Source organism: Mytilus galloprovincialis, chromosome 10 (genome assembly GCF_965363235.1).
Source record: "Mytilus galloprovincialis chromosome 10, xbMytGall1.hap1.1, whole genome shotgun sequence".
Lineage (NCBI taxonomy): Eukaryota > Metazoa > Mollusca > Bivalvia > Mytilida > Mytilidae > Mytilus > Mytilus galloprovincialis.
Window position 1 is genome coordinate 12,606,013 of NC_134847.1, and position 27,766 is coordinate 12,633,778.

Consider the following 27,766-nt stretch of genomic DNA (forward strand, 5'->3'; position numbering starts at 1 on the left):
AAACATAAACATAAAACCATAAGGTAATGGACAGGATCAGTATATAAACTATAAGAGCTACTCCAAAGCCGTTGACATCTTCCTTAAAGGTCATATAAAAATCTAGAGTTATCATTGGTAAACATGAACAAAGCATTTGTGAATGAAAAATGGTAACACTGCAAATCTATGAAAAAAAAAAAAATCTTGTTTCTTTTAACCTTTTTCACGCTTTATAAATCTATATGAGTTATAGCACATAAATATGCATGAACAAGGCTAATTGTATATAGGAAACAGAAAAATCACCTACTTATACATCTAAAACAGAATTTAAAATATGCCTCCCATTAAATTCAACATAATCCTTTCAAATTTCACATTTTTGTGGAAATGATTAAAGTACTAATTTTTGGGCTGGGTTATATATTAGGTGATTCATGATAATTAGGTTAATTCAATTCAAAGTTTTATTGCCATATTGTTAATCCTTTGCACTTGTGTTTCTAGGCAGATACCGGATACACAGCAGTGTATAGCATTTTATTATTCTGTTTTTGTTATCAAACTCATTAAATTAAAATCAAGACACAAATAACATTGCAAACAGTTGTGTAATTAAATACTGTTAATAAGAATCAGTGCAATCTACAATTTTTATATACATACATATATATATATATATCTGAATTTGACATGTACTATTTTTAAAATATTAAGCTGCAATTTATTTTATATATATTTGTAATTAATACAGATTATGCTTTTAATATCATTTTAAGTGCCTTTCATTAGAAAATGCACAAAATTGTTAAAAAGTGGTTTTTTTTTTACATGACAAGGCTTGCAGAGTTATCTCCCATACTAAAACATTTGGTCACTGGTTTTCTCATTTATCATACCTTAATTTCTTTCAATTTTTTTTAATAATTATACGTACAGATTCGGCTATACATGTTCAGCTCTTATATGCTTACTATTTGTCATATTTTTTTGGTAAAGCAAATATTTTCTCTGTAAAAGGCCTTAAATTCAATTTACTTTATAAATCTTAAAGGAACTCAAAAATTTGTAAGGGTTCCATGAAAACAAATGTCTTGTCTTCTTTTGCTGTTAGTCACAGGCTCAACAAAAATGGGGAAAGAATTATTCATATAAAATTATTTTTCCTCTCTGTTGATTGATTATAAGAAGGTTTTGTCAAATTTTGTAAAAATCAAGGATGATTTATGAATCTAACAGGGCTCACGCTACCAGGCGACTTGGGCAAAGAAGTCGCCTTCCCGACCGTCACTTCGCTTTCCCCGACCCCCAAAAGCGAAAACAAGTCGCCCTGTTCTTGACGATAGTCGCTTTCAGTCGCTTCCGTCATCGGACATTTTCAATTTTTACCAAGTTGATGAAACATCAATTTTTTACTGATTATTAAAGAAATTTAGACATAAACGATTCATTATCTTTAGAAAAGAGGTTGAAGCATTGTCTTCGCAGTGTGTAGCAGGTTATTTGATAAAAATACAACTTTTTATCACTTCGTGCATTTCCGCAAGTCCCGGTGCTTGTTACTCGAAAACGTACATCAACCTAAATTTCGGCGGCAAAATAAGTTTGTTACTTTATTTAAACGTGATAAAAGATGCTTCAGTAAATGTTTAATCCATTTATTGCATTAAAACCGTCATGTTCCTTTCCAAATAACTTGTCAAACATCGTTTATTTTTGTAAATTTTCTTGCATTCGTCCGCCATTGACCGATTTCTAAACTACGGATCTGAACCGGACCAGCTATGACCGAAATCCGTACTTTTACAATAATTACTACGGACGCACGGATGGAACAGCTGACAGAAGAATATTGATCCCAAAGGGGAAAATTACGTATTCCACACACATTAAGAGACTTTTGGTTACATCTAATTGATTGGTGTATATAATTCCCTATATTTTTTATGGATTGTTTCAAACTATTGATTAAAGTTGCTTAACTCTGAGACTATTCTACTAATATCAATATATTATGGCCCAGCTTAATAACTCTTATATTTTTTTTATGAGAAACACTGAATTTCATACACAAGATAATTTTTAATTAAATTGTAATTGATATATTATAATTTCTTTACATTTTTTAAAATAATTTTTTTTTAGTGCTAGATATTAAATTTAGTTGGTAGTTTCTCACAAAACCTTAGTTAAACTTAAATAACTTTTAATTTGAAATGTTACTTTAATTGTGTACTCAGATATGAATTGAATAATATAAAAAGAACATTATTTACATATGGCCCTTTATACTATTGTAAAATCCAAACATTGTAGCGCACCATGCGAATGAGCACTTCTCTTTCAAATCTCACCACTTCTCCCTATCAGTTTCAAAAAGAGAAGTCACTTCTCCCTATAATTCTGAAGTAGTGTGAGCCCTGTCTAATAAATGTGTTAAAAACTGAAAAGTACTGAAATGTCCATTTACAAGTACAATACGATAATTTTTTTACAAAATTTACCTCTGGATACTATCGTATGATTATAAACAATGTCGTGTCCATGTTTGGTACATAGCCAGGATATTTTAGAAAAGATATTAAATTTTAAAAAATTTTACCAACAGAGTGAATATTTGTGGAAGCCGCCAACAGAATGTAGGAGCACAATGCCTTGCTTTTGCAACAAAAGTCACAGTCTCAATAAAAATCAAGAAGTGTTAAAAAACTTGAGGGTGGAGAAACAAAAAAGGTCAGGGATGCAAAAATAAAGGATGAAAGACCTCTAATCTTGATTTATAGGCAGTGGTGATTGTTCATTGATTTACAGGATAAAGTCAGGACCAGACAATTATTTCAAGTCCAAGTATAGAGATTGAGATAGTAAATCATTTTCAAATATTTTACATATAATTCATCTCAACTTGTTTTGATTCTGTCCTGGAAAACCTGACAAATGAAAACTTGCTGAAGCTGTCTTGATATAAAATGTAAAGAAACTGAGAGAATATATTATTTTCACCAACTCACCTCAATTTGTTTTGTTTCTGTCGGAGTAAACCTGACAAATGAAAACTGTCAGAAACTGTCTCAATGTCACGACCTTGACACCAGTCAACAGCAGCTTGTCTTTTGTTGCCTGTCCACAACACTACTGCATGGTTATATAGGGCATCTAAATTTCCTGAAAAAAAACAAGTAATTATTATACAATTATTGTCTTTTGATGAGGTTTATAAATACTATACATGTATTTCCCGTGCTTGAGGGAGATATGAAGATTTGTTCACCCAAGAATATTAATATTTCACGAGGGCTTTGCAAATTTTCATATCATGAAGTTTCGCTAATTTTTATTTTATTTCATAAATGTACATTTTTATACCCCCGCCGTAGCAAAGGGAGCATTGAGTTTTATCCTTGTCTGTTTATACGTCCATCCCAATGTATGTATCATAGTGTACGTTTGTTTTTCAAAATTGGTTTCCGTAGTCTTTCTCTTGTCTCCTGTCGTAAAACATAAAAAAAAACTAATGTATGGGAAGCTCATTTCAATAGATATCGATCTAATATCTTGTGTTTTTTATGACTTGTCCCCGTCTTGTCCTTTTACAAGATATAAGAGTTATTTATTCTGCTTCAAGAACCCAATAACTTTTTCACTGACTGTGAGGCTGTCTCTTTAATTGAATTTGTAAGTCTGATGCACGTTGTTTCCGATTTTTTTAAGTATAAATACAAATTATAGAAACGCAACTGGATTGAGTGAAAACCAGCACATTTTTGTGACACTGTTAGTAAATTTCTTTTAAAATGGTTGGAATTTACATAATGTGCCATGTGTTTTACTGATAGAGAATGCATATGTATATTCTCAGATATTTTTATTGCATAATTTTTACGAACGACAGAATGTTGAAATTGGTCTTTTCAAATGTACAGTTTGCAAGGTTTGTCCACAAATACGCACACAACCCACAGGTTTTACATCATTCAAAATATAAATTACTTTATCAATGACTTTAACAACTAACAGAATGTTTCTAATAGTAATTAATTTGGTAAGGATGCATTAAAAATGTGTCTTTCAGACACAACTTTTGTATTGTGTTGTCCTGAAGTATTTGTCACCGGACATTTAACAACATCTACTCAAACACACTTCTATAAAATTGAGAATGGAAATGGGGAATGTGTCAAAGAGACAACAACCCGCCCAAATAAAAAACAACAGCAGAGGGTCACCAACAGGTCTTCAATGTAGCGAGAAATTCCCGCACCCGGAGGCGTCCTTCAGCTGGCCCCTAAACAAATATATACTAGTCCAGTGATAATGAACGCCATACTAATTTCCAAATTGTACACAAGAAACTAAAATTAAAATAATACAAGACTAACAAAGGCCAGAGGCTCCTGACTTGGGACAGGCGCAAAAATGCGGCGGGGTTAAACATGTTTGTGAGATCTCAACCCTCCCCCTATACCTCTAACCAATGTAGTAAAGTAAACGCATAACAATACGCACATTAAAATTCAGTTCAAGAGAAATCCGAGTCTGATGTCAGAAGATGTAACCAAAGAAAATAAACAAAATGACAATAATACATAAATAACAACAGACTACTAGCAGTTAACTGACATGCCAGCTCCAGACTTCAACTAAACTGACTGAAAGATTATGATTTCATCATATGAACATCAGGCACAATCCTTCCCGTTAGGGGTTTAGTATCATTCCATCATAACATATATGAGAAGAACATAACCCGTGTCATGCCAACAACTGTTTTTAGAATAAATGTGTTTAGTTCCGATGCAAAGACCTTATCAGTGACTCAATATTAACGCCAAAATATGCAATCTTTAATGACTTGACAACAGTATCGTAATTATATCCCTTCTTAATAAGTCTATTCAAAGGTTTTGTAAGTTTCTGCAGTGAATACTGACACCTTTGTGCTTTATAAAGAATATTACCATAAAAAATTGGATGTGAAATACCTGAACGTATTAAAAGTCTGCATGTTGAGCTATATTTACGAATAATGTCTTTATACCGATGATAAAATTTAGTAAATGTTTTGACTAGTTTGTGATATCGAAAACCCTGGTGTAATAATTTTTCAGTAATACATAAATTTCTCTCGTTAAAATCTAAAACATTGTTACATACACGAGCGAATCGTACAAGTTGAGATATATAAACACCGTAAGATGGTGACAAGGGAACGTCACCATCTAAAAACGGATAATTAACGATAGGAAATGAAAAATCATCCCTTTTATCATAAATTTTAGTATTCAGCTTTCCATTAGTGATATAGATATCAAGATCGAGAAAAGGGCAGTGGTCATTGTTAGTATTAGCTTTATTTAAAGTAAGTTCAACAGGATAAATTTCATTAATATACATACTGAAGTCGTCATTATTGAGAGCCAAAATATCATCCAAATATCTAAAAGTATTATTGAATTTGTTTATCAGATGTTGTTTCGATGGGTCTTTGCTTATTTTTGTCATAAATTGTAACTCATAACAATACAAAAACAGGTCCGCAATAAGTGGTGCACAGTTAGTCCCCATTGGAATTCCGATAATCTGACAATATACGGAATCCCCAAAGCGAACAAAAATGTTATCTAGTAAAAATTCAAGGGCATATATAGTATCAAAGCATGTCCAATTAACATAGTTTTTTTGTTTATTGCTACTAAAAAATGACCTAAAAGAGTTTGAACATATATATTCACATTCTGATTTTTTGAATGCCCATTTAATTAGGTGTGTGAATTTTTTCTTAATGAGAATGTGAGGTAATGTGGTATACAGGGTAGAAAAATCAAAACTTTGAACAGATTCAAAATCACCAATATAAGCATGCAATTTATCAAGTACTTCCAACGAGTTCTTGACACTCCAAAAGTAATTTATTCCACTATTTTCGAAGGCCTTATTTGAACAATTTATTATCAGGTTTTTAATTGTACCAAGTGTGCTGGTAAGAAGAATAGACAATTTAGTAGTTGAACAATGGCTTGAAGACGAAATAAATCTATATTTGTAAGGGGTTTTGTGTAGCTTCGGAAGCCAATACATAGTTGGGACTTTCATTGTATTTGGCTCTGCTTGTAAAGCGGTGCCTAAAAGTTTATGTTTGTTACAGATTTCGTTTTCTGAAAATGGAGTCAGTTGGAATGTTGGTGAATTGGTGATTTCCTTTTTCAGAACCTCAATGTAAAATTTACGTCAAACAATAATAATATTATTAGCAGCTTTATCTGCCAGGACAAAAACAAATTCCTTGGCTAGTTCTTTTAGTTTATGTTTGATACGAGAAATAGGTATGCATATGTCAACTTTGAATCAATTTATATAAAACAAGGATGGTACCATGTGTCTTTACACATGCACAGACTCACTATAAAATCCGGGAAATTGTTAGTTTTTAGTCTTTCTCCGTATATAAGAGATCATAATGAAGAAGTGACGGCGCTCAGAGCATTTTTATGAAGTAGTTTTCTTAATTTTTTCGTTTCTGTTTTCTACCTTTAGTTTGCTTCAACCAGATGTTTACTTTATACGTAATTTATACGTAATGCATTATATTTTTTTATGTTTATACAAGAGGGGGCGTGATCAGTGTCCCATGGATACATTCCGGCACATGTATTCCAAGCTCTAACGTATTATTTCTTTTTGTTAAGAATTGAACGATGGACAGTCAGTGCGTGAATGCTTCTTACTACCTGATTGGAAGATATAACGAGACGTGAATAATCAAAGTTTATTGATTGGTTAGGACAATCCAAACCTAGTAAATGTCCTTCAATCCCGTAGAGTGTCGGATTTGTCCTCTCTATTTTAGCAATAAGATTTTGCCTGGTCATTAATCATGCATATTTATGATATTGATATAGACGAATCTTCTGTAGTTTTGTAAACAACAAAGTTAAACGATATCGTGTGACCTCGCGTGTTTGGTAAAATTTGTTGATTGATATTCTAAATGAATTAATCTACAAAGCGAGACCACTTTCCATTTTCATGAGCTTAGAGACAGCTAGCCTTTTTTGAAGGCTAATACTTGTAATGCATTAGAATCGGAATAACATGTGGTTGAAGTGTAGCTACAATCGCAAATTTCCGTGTTACTGTCTCCCCTATGCGTCGACAGTAAAACTGCAATTGCGAACATCAATTCGCCAATTGAGGGGACTCCTTAACTACAGTGCCGTTACTCCTGTGAACTTCAATGAACTTATTTTAATTTATTGAAAGTATGTGGAAATTTTCATATAACAGTTCTGCATAACTACATTTCTTATTTTAAATACTAGTATGAACAATACATATACGGCTGGTCATTTGTATTTCTAGGCCTTCATCTGTTTCGTCTTTCATCATGTATAGGAGCATGTAGTTTGTTTGTTTGGTCAAAGACCCCAAATCTGAACATATTGTGTAACAATTTGACAAATCATACCAGTAATCTATCTTTCTCCTGCAAGGCTTTCCCCTGCTTAGTCATAAATATTTGATAATATTTGAATAAAATTTGTTGAAGTCTAGATTTAAATGAATGGAATAAACACAGCTGCTGAAAATGACTTTACTAGTCAAAAACGATGTCTTTTCATCCAAATGCTGCATACAAACAATTTACCAAACATGGAGCAATTAAGCAGTTTTCGTTAATTTTAATGGCAATATGAATGCTTTCATAAGATTCAAAATATTACAGTTAGAAGTAATGAAAGAATATAAGTGTTTTTCTTCAAAATCAGAGTCTTGTACATGTATTAATACACAAGTATGTATGACCAAAGTTAAACACCTCCCCTTCCGACTGATAGTTGTGGGCATAAAAGTTAAGGGAAAACATCAAAAGTTCAACATAGGATAAAAAAAAAACTTAATTCACATAGGTTCTTAACTTGACTTGGGAAAAATTGATTGATCAATATGGATATATGTAAAATCGATGTCAAATAAACAAAACTTGCAGCAACTTTTATCCCACCCCACCCCCAAACTATTCGATTTTTTTTTTTATCCAACATTGATCTTTTGATGTCATCCCTAAGTTAATCACTTTCTCTCATTGATTATGGTCAATTCCAAAGTGTTACAAGACAAAATGATTCTTTGTAAAAATATGCTATCAAAGATGACTTTCTTCTTTGCAGATCAACAACAAATTTTTTTTTTGTGTTTTACAGAAATGACAAGATGAACACATAACGCCCATTTCCATAAAAACGAGTTCGGGGACATACCAATTTTATTAACTCATTATAATGCAATAAGTTAAATCCTTAAGTTCAGATTTTTTTTACAAAAAACAGTGGACCTGGAAAAGAGATATTTTTGGCTTATTGTTGCCATGGCAACTGTTTTATTTTAACCCAAAAATTAAAAAATCAAGTTTTTTTGAATTTTTTTATGATTTTTTAATTAAAATTTATTATTAATGAATGGACCACAATTATTTATTCAGTTTTATTTGTTTATAGTCACTCGCATACATTATTATTTCAGAAGTATTCAAACTTTATACAATTTTCCCTAAAAATCTTCAAAAATCGTAATTTTGAGCTTTTCACCTGAAAAAACGGGACAGGCGATGTTCGATTTTTTTTCTCTAAATGATTGGGTACTCCTCCCTGAACAAAATGATGTATCATATTGGTATAATATCACGAAGAAAAAAATCCAGGTTTCATGCAAACCTTACCTTAAATTTGAAAAATCTATCAAATATGCCAAAAACTGTCACTTTTCATATGGTTTTTGTTAAAAATGAAAGTTGCCACATCCGTGTTCATCCTCGACCTTTATATATGTATTTATCATTAAACACAACTTACATTTAAATATCAAGAATGAACATGAATGCGGCCACTTTCATTAAAGACGGAAACCGTCTAAAATTTAACTAAAATGCTGAAATTGTGAAGATTTCAGTAATTTAGCATGACTTAATGCTGCAAGTACCCGTTATATGTGCATTGTAATGCCAAAAACAGCCCATATTTATGTAGCAGAGGCATTATACCTTCCAAAAAATAACTAAAAGTTTACATTTAAACAATTTTGTAAGACTGCTATATTTTGGGGCCAAAAAGGGTCCTACTGAACCTACTCCTTTGAACAGGATAATGATTTTTGCTATTAAGAAGTTCAAGTTGTGTACATTAATCTCTCATAACGTCGCATGATTTGTCCCATCATTCAGAGGGGAATATGATACTCAGAGGGGAATAAGAAGATTTGTTGAATGATATGTGGGATAATCTCAACCAATCAAATACTGATTAAACTATCAATATTTATAAACAGTGGAATAAAATGATATATCAAACCCCAGAAATATGGTGCAACAAATTTTGCAAAGCATGAAAATTTATGAACAGAATGTCTTCTAAACATGGCTCAAGTTCGTGTGTCCACACCATAATGATAACCACACATTAACCTGAAACAGGAGACTAATGAATGAGCATACAGACCAAAAAACATACAGGTGGGAGCATTACACATTGATGCCAAAGCAGCAGTTCAAACCACAACACTCAGATAGGTGATATTTAAAGTTTCAATGAAGAAAATAACTTCATACAAACCTTGATTAAGTCTTAGTGAAATCCTGAGAAAATGTAAGGCATCTTTATTTTGACCTCTGGTTGCCACAGCAACACCTAAATGACAATATACAGATGATGCTAATTTTTGAAGGTCATTGACAGGTAATGTGTCCTTGAGCTGTGAACTTTCCTCACCACTGGAATCTAATCTTCGGCGTTTAATTTGTTGCTGAGGTCTGGTCCCTTTCCCTAAATCATCACTGAAGGGAATTTTACCAACACACCTGCAAAAATATACATCAAAAAAACTAATTTTTATTTAATGTATGAATATTCATCATGTTCATTACCTTGTTTTTTCATGCATATTCATGGTATTAAGCTTTTTCACATACATATTCATAACATACTCTTTTAAAATGAATTTTCATAAACTGGTCATTCTATTATTAGGAAATGGAAATAGTTTTAAGGTTTATAAATAGTCAATGACCGCTTCATACATGGTAAAATAATCATTGACCATTACTTTGTTGGATGTAATTTTTTCATTTTCTACAATTGTTGTTTTCATGCATATTGTAAGATAACCATGATAACTTAATATTTCAATAATCATTGATTTCCTTGTACTATACTTCAAATCTGGTATTTAAGAAAAAAATGCATACTTCTTAATAAAAAATACAGACCAAGCAGGGCTTCCAAAACGGTCATATATTCCGGTCATTTGTATAACGTCCGGTAAAAGTCCAACTGGGCAAAGCATGAAACGGTCATCTACTTTTAAGTTTTCAAGGCTTTTTCAGTCATTTTAACATAATTATCGATCTTTTTGACTCAACCTTTTGGCTTAAACATCCACACATTTCCGGTCATAAAAGTGACATGATGATTAATTACTATCGAAACAACCCCTACTTCAATACTTTCTAATTTAATCATCGCTAATTAGTTGTTGGACAGCTGAAATCTACCTGTTCAGGTGACAGGTAAACTATTTTCAGTAACGGACATCCTAAAAATTATTGGTCTATTCACAATTATTTTCTTACATTTCAACGGTTTGTATCTAATTGATTTAGTCCAAAAGATTAAAATTATAAAAAATTAGTTTATCAACATGATTTGATGAAAAATTTAAAAAGGTTTTAAATGAAAACTCGTCAGAAATATGTTGTATGAACTAGAACACTTGTGTGCATGTGCACAGGTGGGAAATTTAATTATGCATCCTACATTTTTTCAAAAATGCTAAAATTATCATTGATACCTATCTAACATTCATTTCAAGTATTGTGTTGAAGAAATAACGTGGAAAGAGCTTCTTCACTCAGTCAAGCTTTGTAAACGTACACAGATTTTATGTATCCGTTTATGGTTCATGTATCATGTGTATTACCATTGCCAAGTAAACATCCGGTTTAGGAAAATGTGATTTTAAAAAGGAAAGTAAAGTTTTTGACAATGTCATTTTGCACAAATAATGAGTCTGAGGCAGATATGAGCACACTGATGTGCATACTATGAATGCTGCACTGCCAATTTAACAGTTTACATCTGAACATCAAATTCATATCAAAGTTTAAAATCATTTTTTTTTTTATCTAATGTCAATCATTGGAATGGCCATCTGATAACAATAATTGCCTTTTATGACTAAATCTTAAGGGATTCAAATCAGGATCAGATATAAAATGTCTGGCTGGCTCAAATATTTTTTGGAAGCCCTGAGACCAAGCTCTCTACATTATGTGTTTTTGAATGCCAGGAATGTAATAGTTTCAGACAAAGAACAAATTCTGCTGCACTCTTGTGGTACTTGGGATTGGTGTAATAATAATAATAATAATAAATTCTTTATTTAAAGAGGGTAAACTCAATTAGTTACAATAAACTAATCTTCCCTGAGGCCCTGTAGCTGAAATTTGTCTATCTTTTCAAAGTATTACATCTTTAGCTATATCAATGAAAATTTTCTTCATCAAATGAGTTAAGATATTTGTTTGAGATCTTTGGCCTCTTATTTTACATATCTGACGGGGTCTTAACTTTAACATGCTCAGATCAGGACCTATACAATAACATTGGTGTCTGTCTCATTGCAAACAGATATACATGTACAAAGACAGATACACATGTACAAAGACAGATACACATGTACAAAAACAGATATACATGTACAAAGACGTATATACATGTACAAAGACAGATACACATGTACAAAGACAGATATACATGTACAAAGACAGATATACATGTACAAAGACAGATACACATGTACAAAGACAGATACACATGTACAAAGACAGATACACATGTACAAAGACAGCTATACATGTACAAAGACAGCTATACATGTACAAAGACAGATACACATGTACAAAGACAGATACACATGTACAAAGACAGATACACATGTACACAGACAGATATACATGAACAAAGACAGATACACATGTACAAAGACAGATACACATGTACACAGACAGATATACATGAACAAAGACAGATACACATGTACAAAGACAGATACACATGTACAAAGACAGATACACACATGTACAAAGACAGATATACATGTACAAAGACAGATACACATGTACAAAGACAGATATACATGTACAAAGACAGATACACATGTACAAAGACAGATATACATGTACAAAGACAGCTATACATGTACAAAGACAACTATACATGTACAATATTGACTGGAGAAAAAAAACATGTAATGGATGATTTTGACTAGAAATAAAATCATTGAATTTGATAAAATATAACCCATTTCATCACTTCTGTAAGTTATTGGTTTGACCAGCTACAGTTGAAAAATATACATATGATATAACCTATGTTACTGAATATCTCCATCACATATACTGATACTGTAATGCAAGCAAGTTTTAAATTTCAACTGACATGATAGAAAAGAAAGTATCAAGATTGTATACCAGTTTGCCTAAAATAATGTAGACTAAAAGAAACTTACTTGTCTAGGCAATGCAAAGCTGTTTCAATTTTTTCTAGAAACACAAAACAATCAGCCTTGTATAAAAGAACCAAAACATTGCTGTCACACTCTGTATCTTTTGTTTTTAGTTCTGAAGAATGTTGTCTTTTTCTCTTGCTGCCTTCTTGTGAACTACCTCCTTCTAGTTGGTCAGGTTCTATGTCACTTATATCCACAATTCCAGTTAAACCTGTGTCACATGAAATCTGATCAATTTCTAATTGGTTAAGGAAGCTGAATGATGAATTCTGGGATCCAGAGGGGAGACAACTCAGGACTTGATCACAAACTGCTACACAGTCATTATAATTTTTAGACTCATGAAGACATTTTATAGCTTCAAGATAAATGCTTTGAATCCTGGGAACCGTTACCAAACTATTTCCAGAAATCTGCAGAAAGAAAAGTTGTTAAAAGTCAATAATGTAAAACCAAAGACTTATAAAAAAACAATACATTAATGTTATTATCACTATGTTTTAAATATTTAACATAAAAATCAATTGAAGTGGGTAAAATTCTTCTACTAATTTCACTTCTATCAATGCTGGATCAAATTCTACTAGAAGCTAGAAATGTGTTCTAAAAATTTACAATTTGTATCAAAATAGTAATGCAGTATTACCAGAGTATATTACAATCAAATATTGGTGAAAGAAGTAGAGAGAATCCATATTTTGTTCAAACATAAGTCCTTCTAAATGCAAAAATACACAGATCTTGAAGAATTGGAATTTCAGCCATTTATGCGAGAAAAACCCATTTCTTATAAACTATGATGTCAATTAAAATGCTACAACACTAATGCAAAAGCATCTTCACTTTGGTTGTGTAGAAGTGTAGAAGGGGTTTTACTTAGGGCTTTTCAAGAAAAAAATGTATGGAGGGGTTGGAAGGCAGTTTTTGTCAGCACCCGCCACCCAGACAATTGTAATTGAGAATAATAGTGCATTATAGTGTGAAAAGTTGCTCTGATACCCATCACCCATGTATTATTAATATAATGTGCCTTCCGACATCCCTCCCCCCACCCATACATTTTTTTCTGGAATAGCTCTTAGTATAAAATTGCACCTATATCTGGATGCTTTGATTGAGGCTTGCTTGCTTAAGCATAACGGATATAAAGGTCAACATCAGGCTGGAATGTGATCATTAAATCAAATACACCATAAAGATTGTTTCTTGCTTATGTTCAGTGGCAAATATGTCATGTTATGATTATGATGAGCAGTGTACTGTAAAAAAAGAGTACATGCATGTAAAAATAACATTTGCAATGTATAGTAGGTGGTTTCTTACATAGATTTGCATTCAATCAAAAAGTTCCCGTGACTTCTGATTTCAATAAACATTGTACTTTACCTGTATAGTACTGGTGTCATTTAAGTACACAAGTAAATCCAGATATCTCTGAGACGCATCTTCGTACCTACAATCAGACACATAAATATACCAATCTTAATTTCATCATCCAATTATTCTATAGTCTACTTAATCAAAAACATTAGTCATTCAATAATCTTCAGGCAATACCAGATCAAACCAATAAATTCACAGAAATAAACAAACTGAATGTTTGAATTCTTTTATTGATATTACTCCATGGATCATCTTTTTGAAATTTTATCTCAAACCAGTGCTAGGGGAGGTCTTAAGACTTTTAGGGAAGTGAATTTTTGTTCTTTAACAGTGTGTTGAAGGCCTCAATGGTGACCTTGAGATGTGAGCAGCAATAAAAGCACAGTTCTTTTGCTATTTGTGTTTTCTTGTTGTGTATGGACTGATTTTATATCATTGATGGATAACCCATATCATTTCTGTTTGAAATAATATTGTCTAACATTACCTAAAGTTTGAATAAAATTTTAACCTGCAAAATAAAAAAAGATTTTTGTTGAAGAATACTTACATATTGAGCTGTGAACATCTACATGCCAGTGTATACAGGACTTGACACAGTGTTACTTCTCCATTGGTCTCATGTGTTATCTGTGTAAACATATCCTGACTGTAATCTGTTGGTTTAATATCACCATTCTGTAGTGCCTATCAATAGAAATAATCAAAATTGCTGTAACTGTAGACTATAATCATGTCATTTTCAATGTCAATGTCGACCCTGGTATCATCCAGATACTCCCATATCAGCCCATAGCACAACCCAAGGATCTATCAGCAGTCCTTTTCATTTTCATTTTCTGTTCTGTGAATTGTTACATCAGCCAATGAAATTTCAGCCTTCAAATGTTTGAAAATGTGTATAATCTGACAAAACCAGAGGATCCTAAAAGGTCTTTAAAACAGAAATTTGAATGAAGCTTTTCTGATCCTTGTAAGCAAAGCTATTAATCAGATTGGGTCTTTTTATTGCTATATGTATATTCGCCAAGTCCTGTTATTTGCAATATATAACATTGTATAATAAAATCTCACGATAACTCCTGATTTAACAGTAATCAAACTATCAACAGTCTTTTATAGTAAAAAACTTTTTTCATATATGGGATGTATGGACATAATGGTTTACTCACTGTAGACAATAGGTTAAGTGATTCTAACTCAGCCAGTGTCATCCCAAGTGATCTGTATTCTAGAGATATGTTATATAGTGGTAGTAGGAAACAGAAATCATGTTCTAAAGCCTCTCTAAACTTCTGTATTGCACACTGATGCTTTTCCTTAAAATAAATGAGTATGAAACTGTTGTTAAACATATAATAATTGCATACATTCATATTAGACATGTAATTTGTTAAAAGAGGGGTTTGGGGAGGGTTGAGCACTCACAAATATGTTTAACCAAGCCACATTCTGTATGTGCCAAACTCAAGTCAGTCGTTGTCCTTGATTGCTATCTGTCATATTTGTTTTTAGTTTTCTGTATTATCTGTACCCACAATACTCACGACAATTTGTATCCAACGAAGAATTATAATTGTGGCATGAAAAAAGATGACCATGCCTGATGACGGCTCAAAAAGAACAAACTTTCAGCAAATCTTTTAAAAAAGACGGATAAACTTTGATTATATATATATATATCGTCTAAAAGTCATTAGAGAAACAGATTCCACCCCTATATTGTGTGTATTACGATATTTCTTTACTCTCAAAAATTTTAAATATTCAAAAACCTTAATCTTAAAATTTAACTGTCTCATGTGGAGTAATACCGTGACACACTTAATCCAGTGGTGAAATCTATATTTCTCATGCCAGGTGCCTCATCAGTGATTGTCCTTTGTTATATTATGATGAACTGTCTTTTTGGTAATTTGCTGTTATCAATTTCTTGCATCACTTTCAGGGTATCTAACCATACATATTTCAAACATTAATTAAATCAGTATTCAATTTTTACATTTATAAGCCATGGGAGTAAATTTTACTTGCTTAATGTCTACAATCAGAGAAAGAAATTGAGTTAGCTGTGTTGACAAGGCAGGAGTAGACTGGGAGTTCCATGTTGACCAGACCTTTAGATGTCTTTTAGTTTTTTGTATTGTCAGTTGTTGTCTCTTTGATGTAAACCTTACATCTCTTTTTCTTCATATAAACTTTGTCTTAATTCTGCACCGGTCATTAAAGGCAGGACAAAAATGCAGCTACACAGAAAATGAAAATATCGTTGTATAGGCAGAGTTAATATATTATAACCCTCCCCCACATTCTGTATATGCCTGCCTCAAGTTGAGAGCCTGTAATTCAGTGGTTGGCATTGTTGCCGGACATCATATTTGTTTTTGCTTTATTTTTTGTACATAAATCAGGCCGTTAGTTTTCTCTTTTGAATTGTATTAGATTTGCCATTGCAGGCTAGGGATTTTATAGCTTGCTATGCGGTATGGCATTTGCTCATTGGCGAAGGCTGTACATTGACCTATGGTTGTTAACTTTATGTCCTGTTGTCCATGTTGGAGAGTTGTTTCATTGGCGATCTTACCACATCATCTTATTTTTATAGAGGTTAACTATTATATCCCCTCCTTTGAAGTGAGGGAATAATTATAGATTTTAAAGTTCAATATGTAACCACAAAAATACCTGAACATCAACTTACCAGTTTAGACAATGCTAAACCAAACAAATGACAATGCAGAGCCTTCAATCTACTGGTCATATCAGTGTGGTCAATGGCCAGAGTGGTTAATACTTCTACATACTTCTCTCTGTAGTAATCTTGGCATGCTGAAATTACACAATGTTGAAACTGGTTAAAATTGATTCTAAAATTGGAGTTATATTTTTTTTAACATTTTTTGAAAAGACTTCCTAACATTAATCTTTATTTCTGTAACATGCTTGTTTGTGTATAAAGTATAGCTGCTATGACGAAATTTTCAAACTTAAAACAAACAATTAAATTTTTTTAAAGAGTCAAGATATATAATAGTCAACAGAGTCAAGTGATAAAATCTGATCTCTTACATGCTGTGTGTAATGTTCTAGAGATACATGTATAAGGGGAAATTATGCGAGGGAAATTTTATCAATGTGCAGTTTATCATAATTAATCAAAATGTCAGAAACAGTTTTAAATGCATACAGAATCAGCCAATAAGTTTTTATCAAATTTATTGAAAACAAATTGGCAAAAGAACCATTCGTAGAACTTTATTATCCTAAATTGTTAGGTCAGTCAGGGGTACTACTTGTACATGCATGTATTCTTTATTTACTTGAAGAAGTAAATAAAATAAACTTATATATTATAATTTTAATGTTTGAATTATCTCCCCTTAATTTTCTAAAAAAAATACTTAAAATTCTTAAGTTTTGAGATGTAAAATCATGCCTTTAACAATTTTTCTCAGGTTAGCTCATACTTTTTTTTTTATTAAAGTTCAATGTTTCATCTCATTTATTCAACAAAGAAACTGAGTGTGCAAAGATCTTATGTATTTGTACAAGGCCTTCAAAAATTGCCCCTTAGGGGTTGTAAATGAGCAGTGTTCTGAAAATAACAGACAAATGGGATGTCCATGAAATTACACTTAAATGATTAGTAAAGACATTTGCAAAGGACAGACAATCAAAAATTCTATTAGAGCAAAGAATTTCTAAGAATTCAAGAAAAGAAGATAGGATGACTTTTTTTATAAGTAAAAAACTCTGAATGTGTAAGGGACTTTGCTAAGCCAAATTTTTGTTTACCTATACAAGTACATAAAATACACTTGCACAAGTATCCTATACATTTATTTATATAAGTATATAAATATTTACCTCTTCAAGAACAAATAAAAACACTTATACAAGTAGTACCCCTGACTGTATGTCTTCCTGTTTAATTATAAACCAGAATGTTGTCACACAAATGATTAAATATCATCCCCCTGTTTCATTATGATTTACTCCCTAGCCAGCCAGTGAATTTTTTTACAGAATATTCTTATGTATACTGTACTTTCCTTTTTTTCAGTGTGAAAATTCCAATTGAACAAACTGGAATAATTACCTTTTAGATATGCAGTATAACCTTTGAACTCTGGTGATTCAACTTGATTCAGGTATTCCTTTGCCCTTGAGTCATCCTTTCTGAAGTAAGCCATGCCAGCTGTCATGTAGACTATGTCAGTCACTGATGGTGTGTCAATATAGTGTTGTCCTGTCAGCATTAGGGAGAGAGGAAGGAGAGTTAAGGGAGGTAACTCCAAATTCTGAAAAATATAAAAAAAATATAACTATTATTATAAGATAAAATCAACATAATTTGTTTGAATTGAGAAAATATGTTAATAAATATTGAAAAGAAATGCAGAATCATTTGTATGATAAAATAGATAAGGTTTAAAACCAAGGTGTAGAAACAGTCATATTTGCCAGACATGACCTAACCTGAAAGGTGAATTACCAAAATGTTGTACTTTGGGATTAATGAAATTTTAATATTACAGAAATAATAACTGAGCGTACCATAATAAATAAATAAAATTAATTCCTTCCATTAGACATCACAAAATGACTAAAATTGTGTGATTTTTTTTTTATAAGTCTTTGTTAAGTACCAAAACATGTAGTATTTTGTACAATTCGGAACATTAATTGTAACAACTTATTTTATAATACCTTTAAACCATGTAGAGTCACACATTTATCCACTAACTGTACCATACTGTCTGTCTTGGTCTGTCTGCAGTTAACCACGATCCATAAACAACACAGACTTACTAACGGTGACAAAATTCTGTCTATAAATAGAAAAAAAATCATTCAATTCTTCAAGGAGCAAAAAGTATAAAAAAAATATCTTTGCAGTTATTTTTTTACAATAATAATTCAATTACAGATGACTAGTACAATCAAATTTACCTTGACAATATTCATAAATAACTTTTAAAGTGACTTGCAATGATTTTATTCAATTTATTTTGAGTTATTCCCCTTTGGTCTGCTTTTATTATTTTTTTAGTTTTCTTCAAAATTTCTTTCTGCATCATTGTAATGTGATGCTTTAGTCTTTGAATGTGATGAGGAATGATGCATCGGAAAATGTTGTCTTATACCTAGATCATGTTATCAAGTGAAACTCTACTACATTGAAAAACATGTTATTTCAAATATTTTGGTTTAACTGGGTGTTTTATGAAATTGATGAGAACATGGTGCTATTTGAACTAGCTGATGTCCAGTGGTTGTAATTTGTTGATGTGGTTCATAAGTGTTTCTCGTTTTTTATATAACTGACTGTTGGTTTTCCTGTTTGAATGGTTTTACACTATTCATTTTTGGGGCCCTTTATAGCTTGTGAGTCAAGGCTCAATGTTGAAAGCCGTACTTTGACCTAAAATGGTTTACTTTTAAACATTCCGAATTGGATGGAGAGTTGTCTCATTGGCACTCATACCACATCTTCTTATAACACAGATACCTAATAAAGAAATATCTCTTCCTTACCATCATGCACTTGCTGTAAAGCCAGGAACAGTAACTCTGTTGTATCTTGATGTAAACCACAATGTCTCCAGTCTTGTTGTCCAATAACTAGAACAAAAAGAAATTCAATGCATTTTAGACTATTAATACACTACAATTTTATGTTGTACTGTCAGTCTGCACCAAAAACTTTTTCAACTACTAGTCCGAAGACCAATATTCTGACATTTTTCTTATTGGTCCAAACAAAGTTTTACAAAAACTTACTAGTCCGAATGAAATTTTACTAGTCTGGGTCATCGGACTAGTGGCTAACCGTGCAGACTGCTGTACATCGAGTAGATAATTAATAAGGCTGGCATAATATATCAGTAAAAACTCATAATTTCAAATTAAGCTAACATTATCATGGCAAAAAGACAAATAAGTATGTTAAACTTAGTTTTATGAGAGTTCCTGTCTACCCTCCAAGAGAATATGAATGGAATAGCCCTAAATTGAGGCTTATTGATCATACATTTACAATATTACATACCACGTATCAATGTTTCTTTGATAATTTGCAGAAATTGGTGATCATACAGACAACCTACATTCTCTGTTTGTATTCTAATAAAACACAGATTATAAAGGGCAGACAACTCAAGCTGTAACTGTGCCATGTTCAATGGTGCACCTGTAGGGATAAATAAAAAAAAACACGTAACAAAGTACTGGTAGAGTGGTAGTATTTATCTGAAAACAGGGTTCAAATTTTGTAATTTGTACATATTTATAAAAAATTAAAAATTTTGTTTGTGTGTTCCTCTTTGATGTAAAATATGTATGTAGAAAAGAAAAAGAGTTCTTTATTTTTGTTTCATTTTGTATCAGTCCGAGAGAAGGATAAAAAAGATAAATTCAAAGGTAGCTTTTGACCAAATAAACAAATACACACACATGCTTGAACATGTAAAAAAAATCTTAATATGTACATGTACACATGTTAGTAAATGTCAAAGTTCAGACTTACTTCTGATCTGGCTGATTATAGTTTGTAGTTCTTTAATGTACTGTTGGTTTGGTTTGGTTTTCACATCACTGATGTTGTTGTCCTTTACATAAGTCTGAAAAGTAAAAACTTTATTTTAAAGGCAACTATATTTTGTCAGGTACTAAAATTTACTTAAATAATAAGTATTACTGTATTGATATGTACTTCAAATTGTGACTTAGATAGAGAACTGTCTCATTGGGACTTATATATCACATCTTCTTATATAGATTCAAAATTGATATAAATTATTCAGTACCACAAATTTACAGTTCTGTTCTGTACTACAAGTTTTTGGTACTAGTAGTTTTGTACTTCTGGCTAACTGCAATCTCGGTTATTCCTTAATCAACTTCATTACACAATGAAATTTATCATACATGATGACACAAGGTTGCACAAAAAAGTGTACAGGTAAATTAAATAAAACTTGATAAAAATCGTGTATTCATGATCCTAGCTTAAAAATGTAATTGTAAGTATTGAATGCTTTTTTTGTATCTTCATAGGGTTGTAAAAGTGTTGACGGTACACACATTTTTAGAAGTGCTTCATACAAAATGTACTTAGGTCAAAGCTTTTACACCCAATGAAGTTACAAAAAGAAGCATTCAATTCTTAAGTACAAAAACTATTTTATTTTTAGTCCAGTAGTAACTTCCAGATTACAGTACTAATGAAGTAATAAATATTAATTGTTACCTCTATAATAGTACACAATTGAAGTACAAAACCACAATTTCAATTTTTAGTCTAAATCTATAAAATTAGGGAAACGTAATATATAGTAGGTAAGTTTGAGAGACTCCCTGGACATTATTAAGGAACATTTGTTTAAGTACTATGAGTTTAAAGTATTAGAATGGTAAATAATAATTTTACATACTGACATGAATTGTGATGATATCATGTTACAGGAAATGATCCATTGATTCTGGAGGTTATCTCCCTTAGTGGTATTCTCCTCTATCAGGCGATTGCACTGGTCAAATTTTCCAAGGGAAAAAAGTAAATCAAACCTTTCAACTATAGCCATGGTCAAATAAATATGTGACTGTCTTTTGCACTAGATGTTGTAATCTATAAAAAAAAAAAAAACTATATAATGTTTAGATACATGAGTAGGCATGCAGGTACAAAATGTAAGTGAATACATGTATATATAATATATATATCTGTATCTGTATCTGTAGTGGTATGTGTTGAATCCTGTTTAGGCTTTTATACACAGTGGAGAAGAGCGCCGTTGTTATGGGCGTTGTTCTTGTAGAGCGGTCTTAAATGCCTCTACAGAACCTGCATGCACAACTTTATCTAGTAGTTGGTTCCAGTGGATAGTTGTTTTCACAAAAAATGAAAGTTTGTACTGTGGTTTGTTTGTTGCTATTTGGAACTTTAAGTCCTCTGGTGTTATATAACAAGACAAAGCTAGCTATGACCCCTCACTCCACGCTGAAGTAACTGTATTATATCAAAATCAATGAAGGACTTATTTTGAGATATTATTGTGTCTGGGAGACACAAGTGGACACAAGTGATGCCCCCGCAGATGTAAAGTGTTATTTTAAATTCTAACATGACGTCCTTCAAACGCTTTGAGTACACACCCGTGGTAAAATATGAATATATTGTCAGGGCTGTTCCAATCGTACTCCCACGTCATAGAAAGTTGACGTAAGAATATGAGCATTTTACGGGAAAATACAAGCTTGCCAAAACAAAAATCATCACAAGGAAACCTAAACAAACGAGGCTACATGTAAATGTGGCACAAGACAATTTTTTTTAAACATATATAAGACATTATAAGTAAATTATAATTTAAATTCAACCAAAACTATCTAAAAAGTTATTGTAAAAACTTTAAGCAAGTCACTTAAATTCAGTTTGCTCCATTCTTTTACCCCCATTTTAATAGTGCGATTATTTATGGGAACGGCATATCCACCTAGAGCGATTCGATCCAAAACAATAGCTGTATTTGTCCTATTAGATTCGAAATAATTCAGGGGGGCTTGAATCATGATTTTACCACGGGTTGTCCTTTTATGTCGATATTTTATCGCTCAGGGTAAAATATTTGTCATGAAGGGCCAACCCCTGGTAAAATCACGATATATTCAAGCCCCCATGAATTATTTCTTAATCATCTATAACATTTAACCACTTATACTGTAACGTTTGTGGGTCACTTTATTTGGTTCATTTATTTATTTTATTATTAGTATTTTTAATTTTTTTCCCAGAAAAGATTGGACTTATTATTTTATTACTTTCTGATTTTTTTTCATTCATTAAATTTTAGTGACGTAACGAACCTTCCATTAGCATTAAAAATATTTTCCCTTCTCAACCAATCAGAGAGCTCCATTGAATTCGAGGGGAAAATTTAGCTCGTGCAGATATTGCCTGCTAGATAACATTCTCAACCCAGACTTCCAGGTGTATAAATGTAAGGTAAAAAGGGGAATTTTCAACCATGTGCACAATATTTTTGGAAGTGGTCTCGGTAGGAATCACACGCTATTTTATATACTATAATTAGTGTATTGAAGAAAATGTGTTTTACAGCATTTTTTAGGTAAGAAGTCCCCCTCCTATGATTTTCATGTATATATTTTGAGTGACTAAAACTGGCTGGTTTTTGATCACGGTTTGCATTGGAGATTTAGCGGAAAACTTTGAATAGTTGGGTGTTGAGGCGTAATTTATTTAGAAAGCGGTTCGCTGGTTAAATTATGAGATGAGTTTTTGAAAACTTCTTTGAACTGAATAAAAGTTGACAGTTGGCGAATAACGAAATTCGGTTAACTGTTCAGCTGTTCAGTTGTTGATAAGGTTGTTTATGTTTATAAGTTGTTTATAACTTGCGGGTTAAAGCAAGTAAAAGTTTGGAGTAATTATTGGTTGACATTCACGTGAAAGACTCAAATCTATGACTTGAACTTAAGGACAGTAAATTTAAGTATTAAAGCATTAACAAGCGAAATCCATATGTAAGCCCTGATCAGAACGGCAGAGTGAGTCGTTAAAGGAAGTTAGATACTGAAAAAATTTATTTTGGTCTAAGAAATCTTGTTATAGACTGCAGAAATAGACCATTGACTCTCAAAACTGTAACTAATTAAATGTGCAGATGATTCATATATATGTGTGTTTAATAAAAGTTGTATCTTACTGAATTATTTTATTACAGAGAAACGCCTTGTCCCTTGCCTGAATTGATCCTTCGATTAAAACTCATCCTGATTACTTCCCATGGTATTGGTAACAACCTAGATTTTGACCCTCCCTTGAGTCTGAGTTTCATGGTTTCATGATTACAGACTATTTAGGTGAAATCATATCCAGGACAGAACGAGCCTTATGGTGTTTAAGCTTCCCTTTAGGTGTTTATTTTCTGGTTTTATTGCTTGTGTATTTGGTATATATAAATCTAGTTACATGTATGTGTTTGGAAATCCTGAACTAGTTTTGTTGGTGTTATATTGTAGTGTCATACTTGAAACGACCACACTTGTTGGGTCGGGCTATTGACATTTGGACTGTCGGTCTGTCTGCCCCCTTTATTTATTGTTTACCTCCAGGTTTATTGGAAATGTTTTAGTTTTTCTTCAACCCATACAGATCTATAATATAGAATTAGCGTGGGAAGGTACTTCATACTTGAGCAATAAAATTACCTAGACATACTTATAGAGGTGCAGTATATTACTGGACGACCACCCAAACCATAATGTTGGGACTGTGATTTTTCTGGTAAACTGGTATTGCCAGATCCTGGTATATTTGGTAACAGTCCAGACTGTCATTTCAGTTGTTCATTTAGTCCTACACTAAGATAGCATGACTGGGGTCAAGGTCAAAGGTTAGGATCTGGTTGGCCCTAGGAGTAGTCTAGACCTTTTTTATTTACCATTGGTGATAGAATCCAGAAGTCACACTTAACTGAGACTTGGAGAGTACTGAACGTCAGAGACATCTTGTTCCAGAACACGTATTTAAATAAATTATAAACTGGTGGCATAGACCGGTAAAAATTATATCTAATAAAACTCTTAATCATGTTAATGGCTAAGTATTCAGTAAAGTGCTGTTTCAATGGGTGTCCCAGAAAAATGCATTTTTTTCATATTTTAAATTATTTCGAGTTTTAATGCAGGTAGCTAATCAATTCACTGTATGATGAAGAGATAATATAAACAGTCTCATATGAAAAGTTTATTGTTGAATAAAGTATTTTACAAATGAAGTGTTGAATTCCCTATTTTTTGCATGCTTATTTTGTGACATGGTCGAATGACCCAAAATCAAAATTGTTTTATAAACCTTTTTTTATGAATGTCAACTAGGTAAAAAGGATTTTCAGGTAATACAATAGGTTTGTCAAGGTTTAGGGCATTAAAACATGAAAAATCTTCGAAAAATAAGGATTAAAAACAATTTTAAATGGTCACGTTGTCGGACTAACATTTTCTGTCTTCTTCCTAAGTGAAAATGAAATATAAGTTATGTAACAATAGAGGGCAATTAAATGCACAAAATATCTTGAGGCTTGAGCTTATTAACTAAAATGTGATAATTCATCATGAAGTTACAGCAGAAAGTTTTATTTTTTTCAGGAATTGTCATTAAAGTTTACTCTTGAAAAATCTGTCCAACCGTTACGGGCGAAAATTTCAATTTTCATTTGCAAGTTGCCAACTCAGTTTAAGTTTTTATTAATGTTTATGACAACAAATTTTACGACAATTGCAATGCACATATAGTATTGCTGTCAACTGTTCCTTTTTACTGGAGGTCAACGACATTGAAGGGGTGAACACTCTTTCTGTCCAACCAAGAGATGGAAGTTACATCTGAATTAATGTTACGTCCAACATCCAAGATATTCTCTACAATGGCTATCACAAGTCACGGAATCAATTTGCTTCCACTTTGACAATAACTTAACCTTAAATACTACCATATATATGAAAAATAAAGAGGTTTTAAACTGTTGAAAGTCTAAATTTGACATAATTTTGAAAATTAGGACGTAACAAGAGTCCGATAATGTTCTGTTGGACAAAATCTTCTAATGTCGGACGTAACAGCTTTTTAAAAGTAAAAAGAAACTTGTTAACAACTAACAAGTCCACATAAATTTAAAAATAGTTCTCAGACCCTTCCTCAACTCTTCTTAAGAGGTGCCCATTTTTAAATTGCCATTAGAATCAGTAAAATAATGAATTCTGTCCTATCTTTGTCCGACAGGGAATATAATCTGTCCTATGTTTGTCCTACAACAAATGAATTCTGTCACTGTTCATCCAACAGTTTTTTTATGGTTTTGTTTTATCCATTTATTTAATAATGAACCATTTTACCTCTTGCTGAGGAACACCAGCTGTAGATATTAGTATAAACAGCATAGTTTTGACTTTGAATGATGCAAATGGAACAAATTCTCATCCAAAAATGTCCCCGTTTGTCCGACATATTTTAAGATTTTTCAAACTTATAAGTTAGTTTTTGAAAAATTTAACAAAATGATATACTTGAATTGAAGATCTTATGAACTGTCAGAGAAAAATTAATATATTTATTAACAAAGCCTTCATATAAAAGGAAAATATTCAATTTTCAATGTCCTGTTACGTCCAACATAACCTCTGTCCAACATGCTATTTATGTCTAATTTTATATTTTCTGACTAAAAAACTATCTTTTTATATGTAAAACCCTAAACAAGAATCATTCTCCTTTCAGAAAATCATGTTATTATGATTGAAACAGCTACTTTTAAAATCATACATGTTGTCACACATTAACAACACTATACTGAATACTTAGCCATATTCTAGTCTGGCATCACTATAATAGAAGTCCTAGAGCGAAAGCATAGGCCAAACCTACCCTAGAGATAGATTAAATGAAAAGTTGGGTTACTGTCTAGTTTCGATTAAGGTTGCATAGACAGTACCCCAGTTTCGTTTCAGTACCCCAAAAATGACAAAGTTCAATTATCTCCCAAAAGAATGAAAAGAACAAATATTAATAAAAATCAAAACCTTGACCACATGCACAGCTTTAATAAAGGTACTAAAAGCCAGCAAAATGAAAACTTCCTAGCATTCAAGCTGTAGGAGGAGTTATCTGGAAATGCTTCTCTTATAAATGCAAGTAAATACTCAAAAAATGATCAAGTTCAACTAAACATGCTAAATGTATCTTCCAAAAGAGCAAATATTAAAAAAAAATATTAAAACCTGACCACATGCACACCTTCGATATATATACAAACAGACAGCAAAGTGAAAACTTCCTAGACGGCTAGAGCCTGAAGTCGTGAGGACACTTGAAGGGGGAGCTTTCAACTGTTCAACTTTCTTTCTAAAGTTCTCTGAGCATTCAGTCCCCCATTTGCCAAGTAGGTCAAATGATGGACTAGAGTTGTGCTGGCTGGGATTATTTCTCTGGTACCACCACCGAAGCCTGATTGGTTTAGGCTAGTCCAAATAATTATGACGTCTGGCATGGCTATTTTAATTTTTTTCTGGGACGCCTTCCTGTCAATGTGGGATCAAAAAAAGTCAAAATCGAAAAATACCCACAGCAGACGGCATGATTATCTGGACTAGGTTTAGGCCAGAATGAGAAGCAAATGGGTACCCCTCCCCTTTTTTTCCCCTCTTCCTCCTTTATTTTTTTTTCTATCAATATAATATTTTATACTTGCTTATTTTTTGGTTTTATCTTATGGAAAACTACATATTGCGCCTACCGGAAGCGTTGAGTATTGTCAATTTGGTCAAGTTTTACTTACAATGTAGATGTAAATGAACTGAACATCTCCCGCTAATATTTCCATCAATGCAAACACGGATCAGAACGCTTCTTGCCCCTCCTATCATTGCGCAACATATCAATTTGAATGACGTTTTAACCCTTGTATGAAATTTATGATTTTTTTTATTATTAATAATCAAAGATGATTAAGTATTAGTTTTATGGGGTATACAATTGTATATGTAGGGTTTCTTCTAAAGATGTGACTAAGTTATAAACTAGGTCAACTCGTACCTTTGCCATACTCGTAACAAATTGTGCATAGATATAAAAATGCTGGAAACTAGAAGTTAACATAAACAAATCAAAAGTCATTATATTTAACTCAAATGAAAAAACCCATAATATTTTTTTAGATATTATAACCATGATAACGAATTCTTGGAAACTGTCAAATCATACTGGAATTAAAGCTGAAGACAGAAAGTGTAAGCTATGTAAGAACGCAGTTGAAGACGAACT

At 32.1% G+C, this 27,766-nt stretch overlaps 1 protein-coding gene across 1 annotated transcript in view; it reads right to left on the minus strand.

Moving 5' to 3' along the window:
• The window catches only part of LOC143049862 (uncharacterized), a 52,185-nt gene extending 24,847 nt beyond the window's left edge, over window positions 1-27,338 (minus strand). The window contains exons 1-14 of the mRNA XM_076223624.1: window positions 27,282-27,338; window positions 21,360-21,553; window positions 20,453-20,546; window positions 19,976-20,116; window positions 19,462-19,548; window positions 18,634-18,755; window positions 18,023-18,224; window positions 16,625-16,752; window positions 15,096-15,242; window positions 14,474-14,610; window positions 13,927-13,993; window positions 12,541-12,953; window positions 9,588-9,832; window positions 2,994-3,147 (exon numbers count right to left, since the gene is read on the minus strand). Coding sequence (XP_076079739.1) covers window positions 2,994-3,147; window positions 9,588-9,832; window positions 12,541-12,953; window positions 13,927-13,993; window positions 14,474-14,610; window positions 15,096-15,242; window positions 16,625-16,752; window positions 18,023-18,224; window positions 18,634-18,755; window positions 19,462-19,548; window positions 19,976-20,116; window positions 20,453-20,546; window positions 21,360-21,509 — 2,087 coding nt within the window. The 5' untranslated portion in view covers window positions 21,510-21,553; window positions 27,282-27,338. The remainder of the gene's footprint in view (window positions 1-2,993; window positions 3,148-9,587; window positions 9,833-12,540; window positions 12,954-13,926; window positions 13,994-14,473; window positions 14,611-15,095; window positions 15,243-16,624; window positions 16,753-18,022; window positions 18,225-18,633; window positions 18,756-19,461; window positions 19,549-19,975; window positions 20,117-20,452; window positions 20,547-21,359; window positions 21,554-27,281) is intronic.
• Window positions 27,339-27,766: the final 428 nt, after the last annotated feature.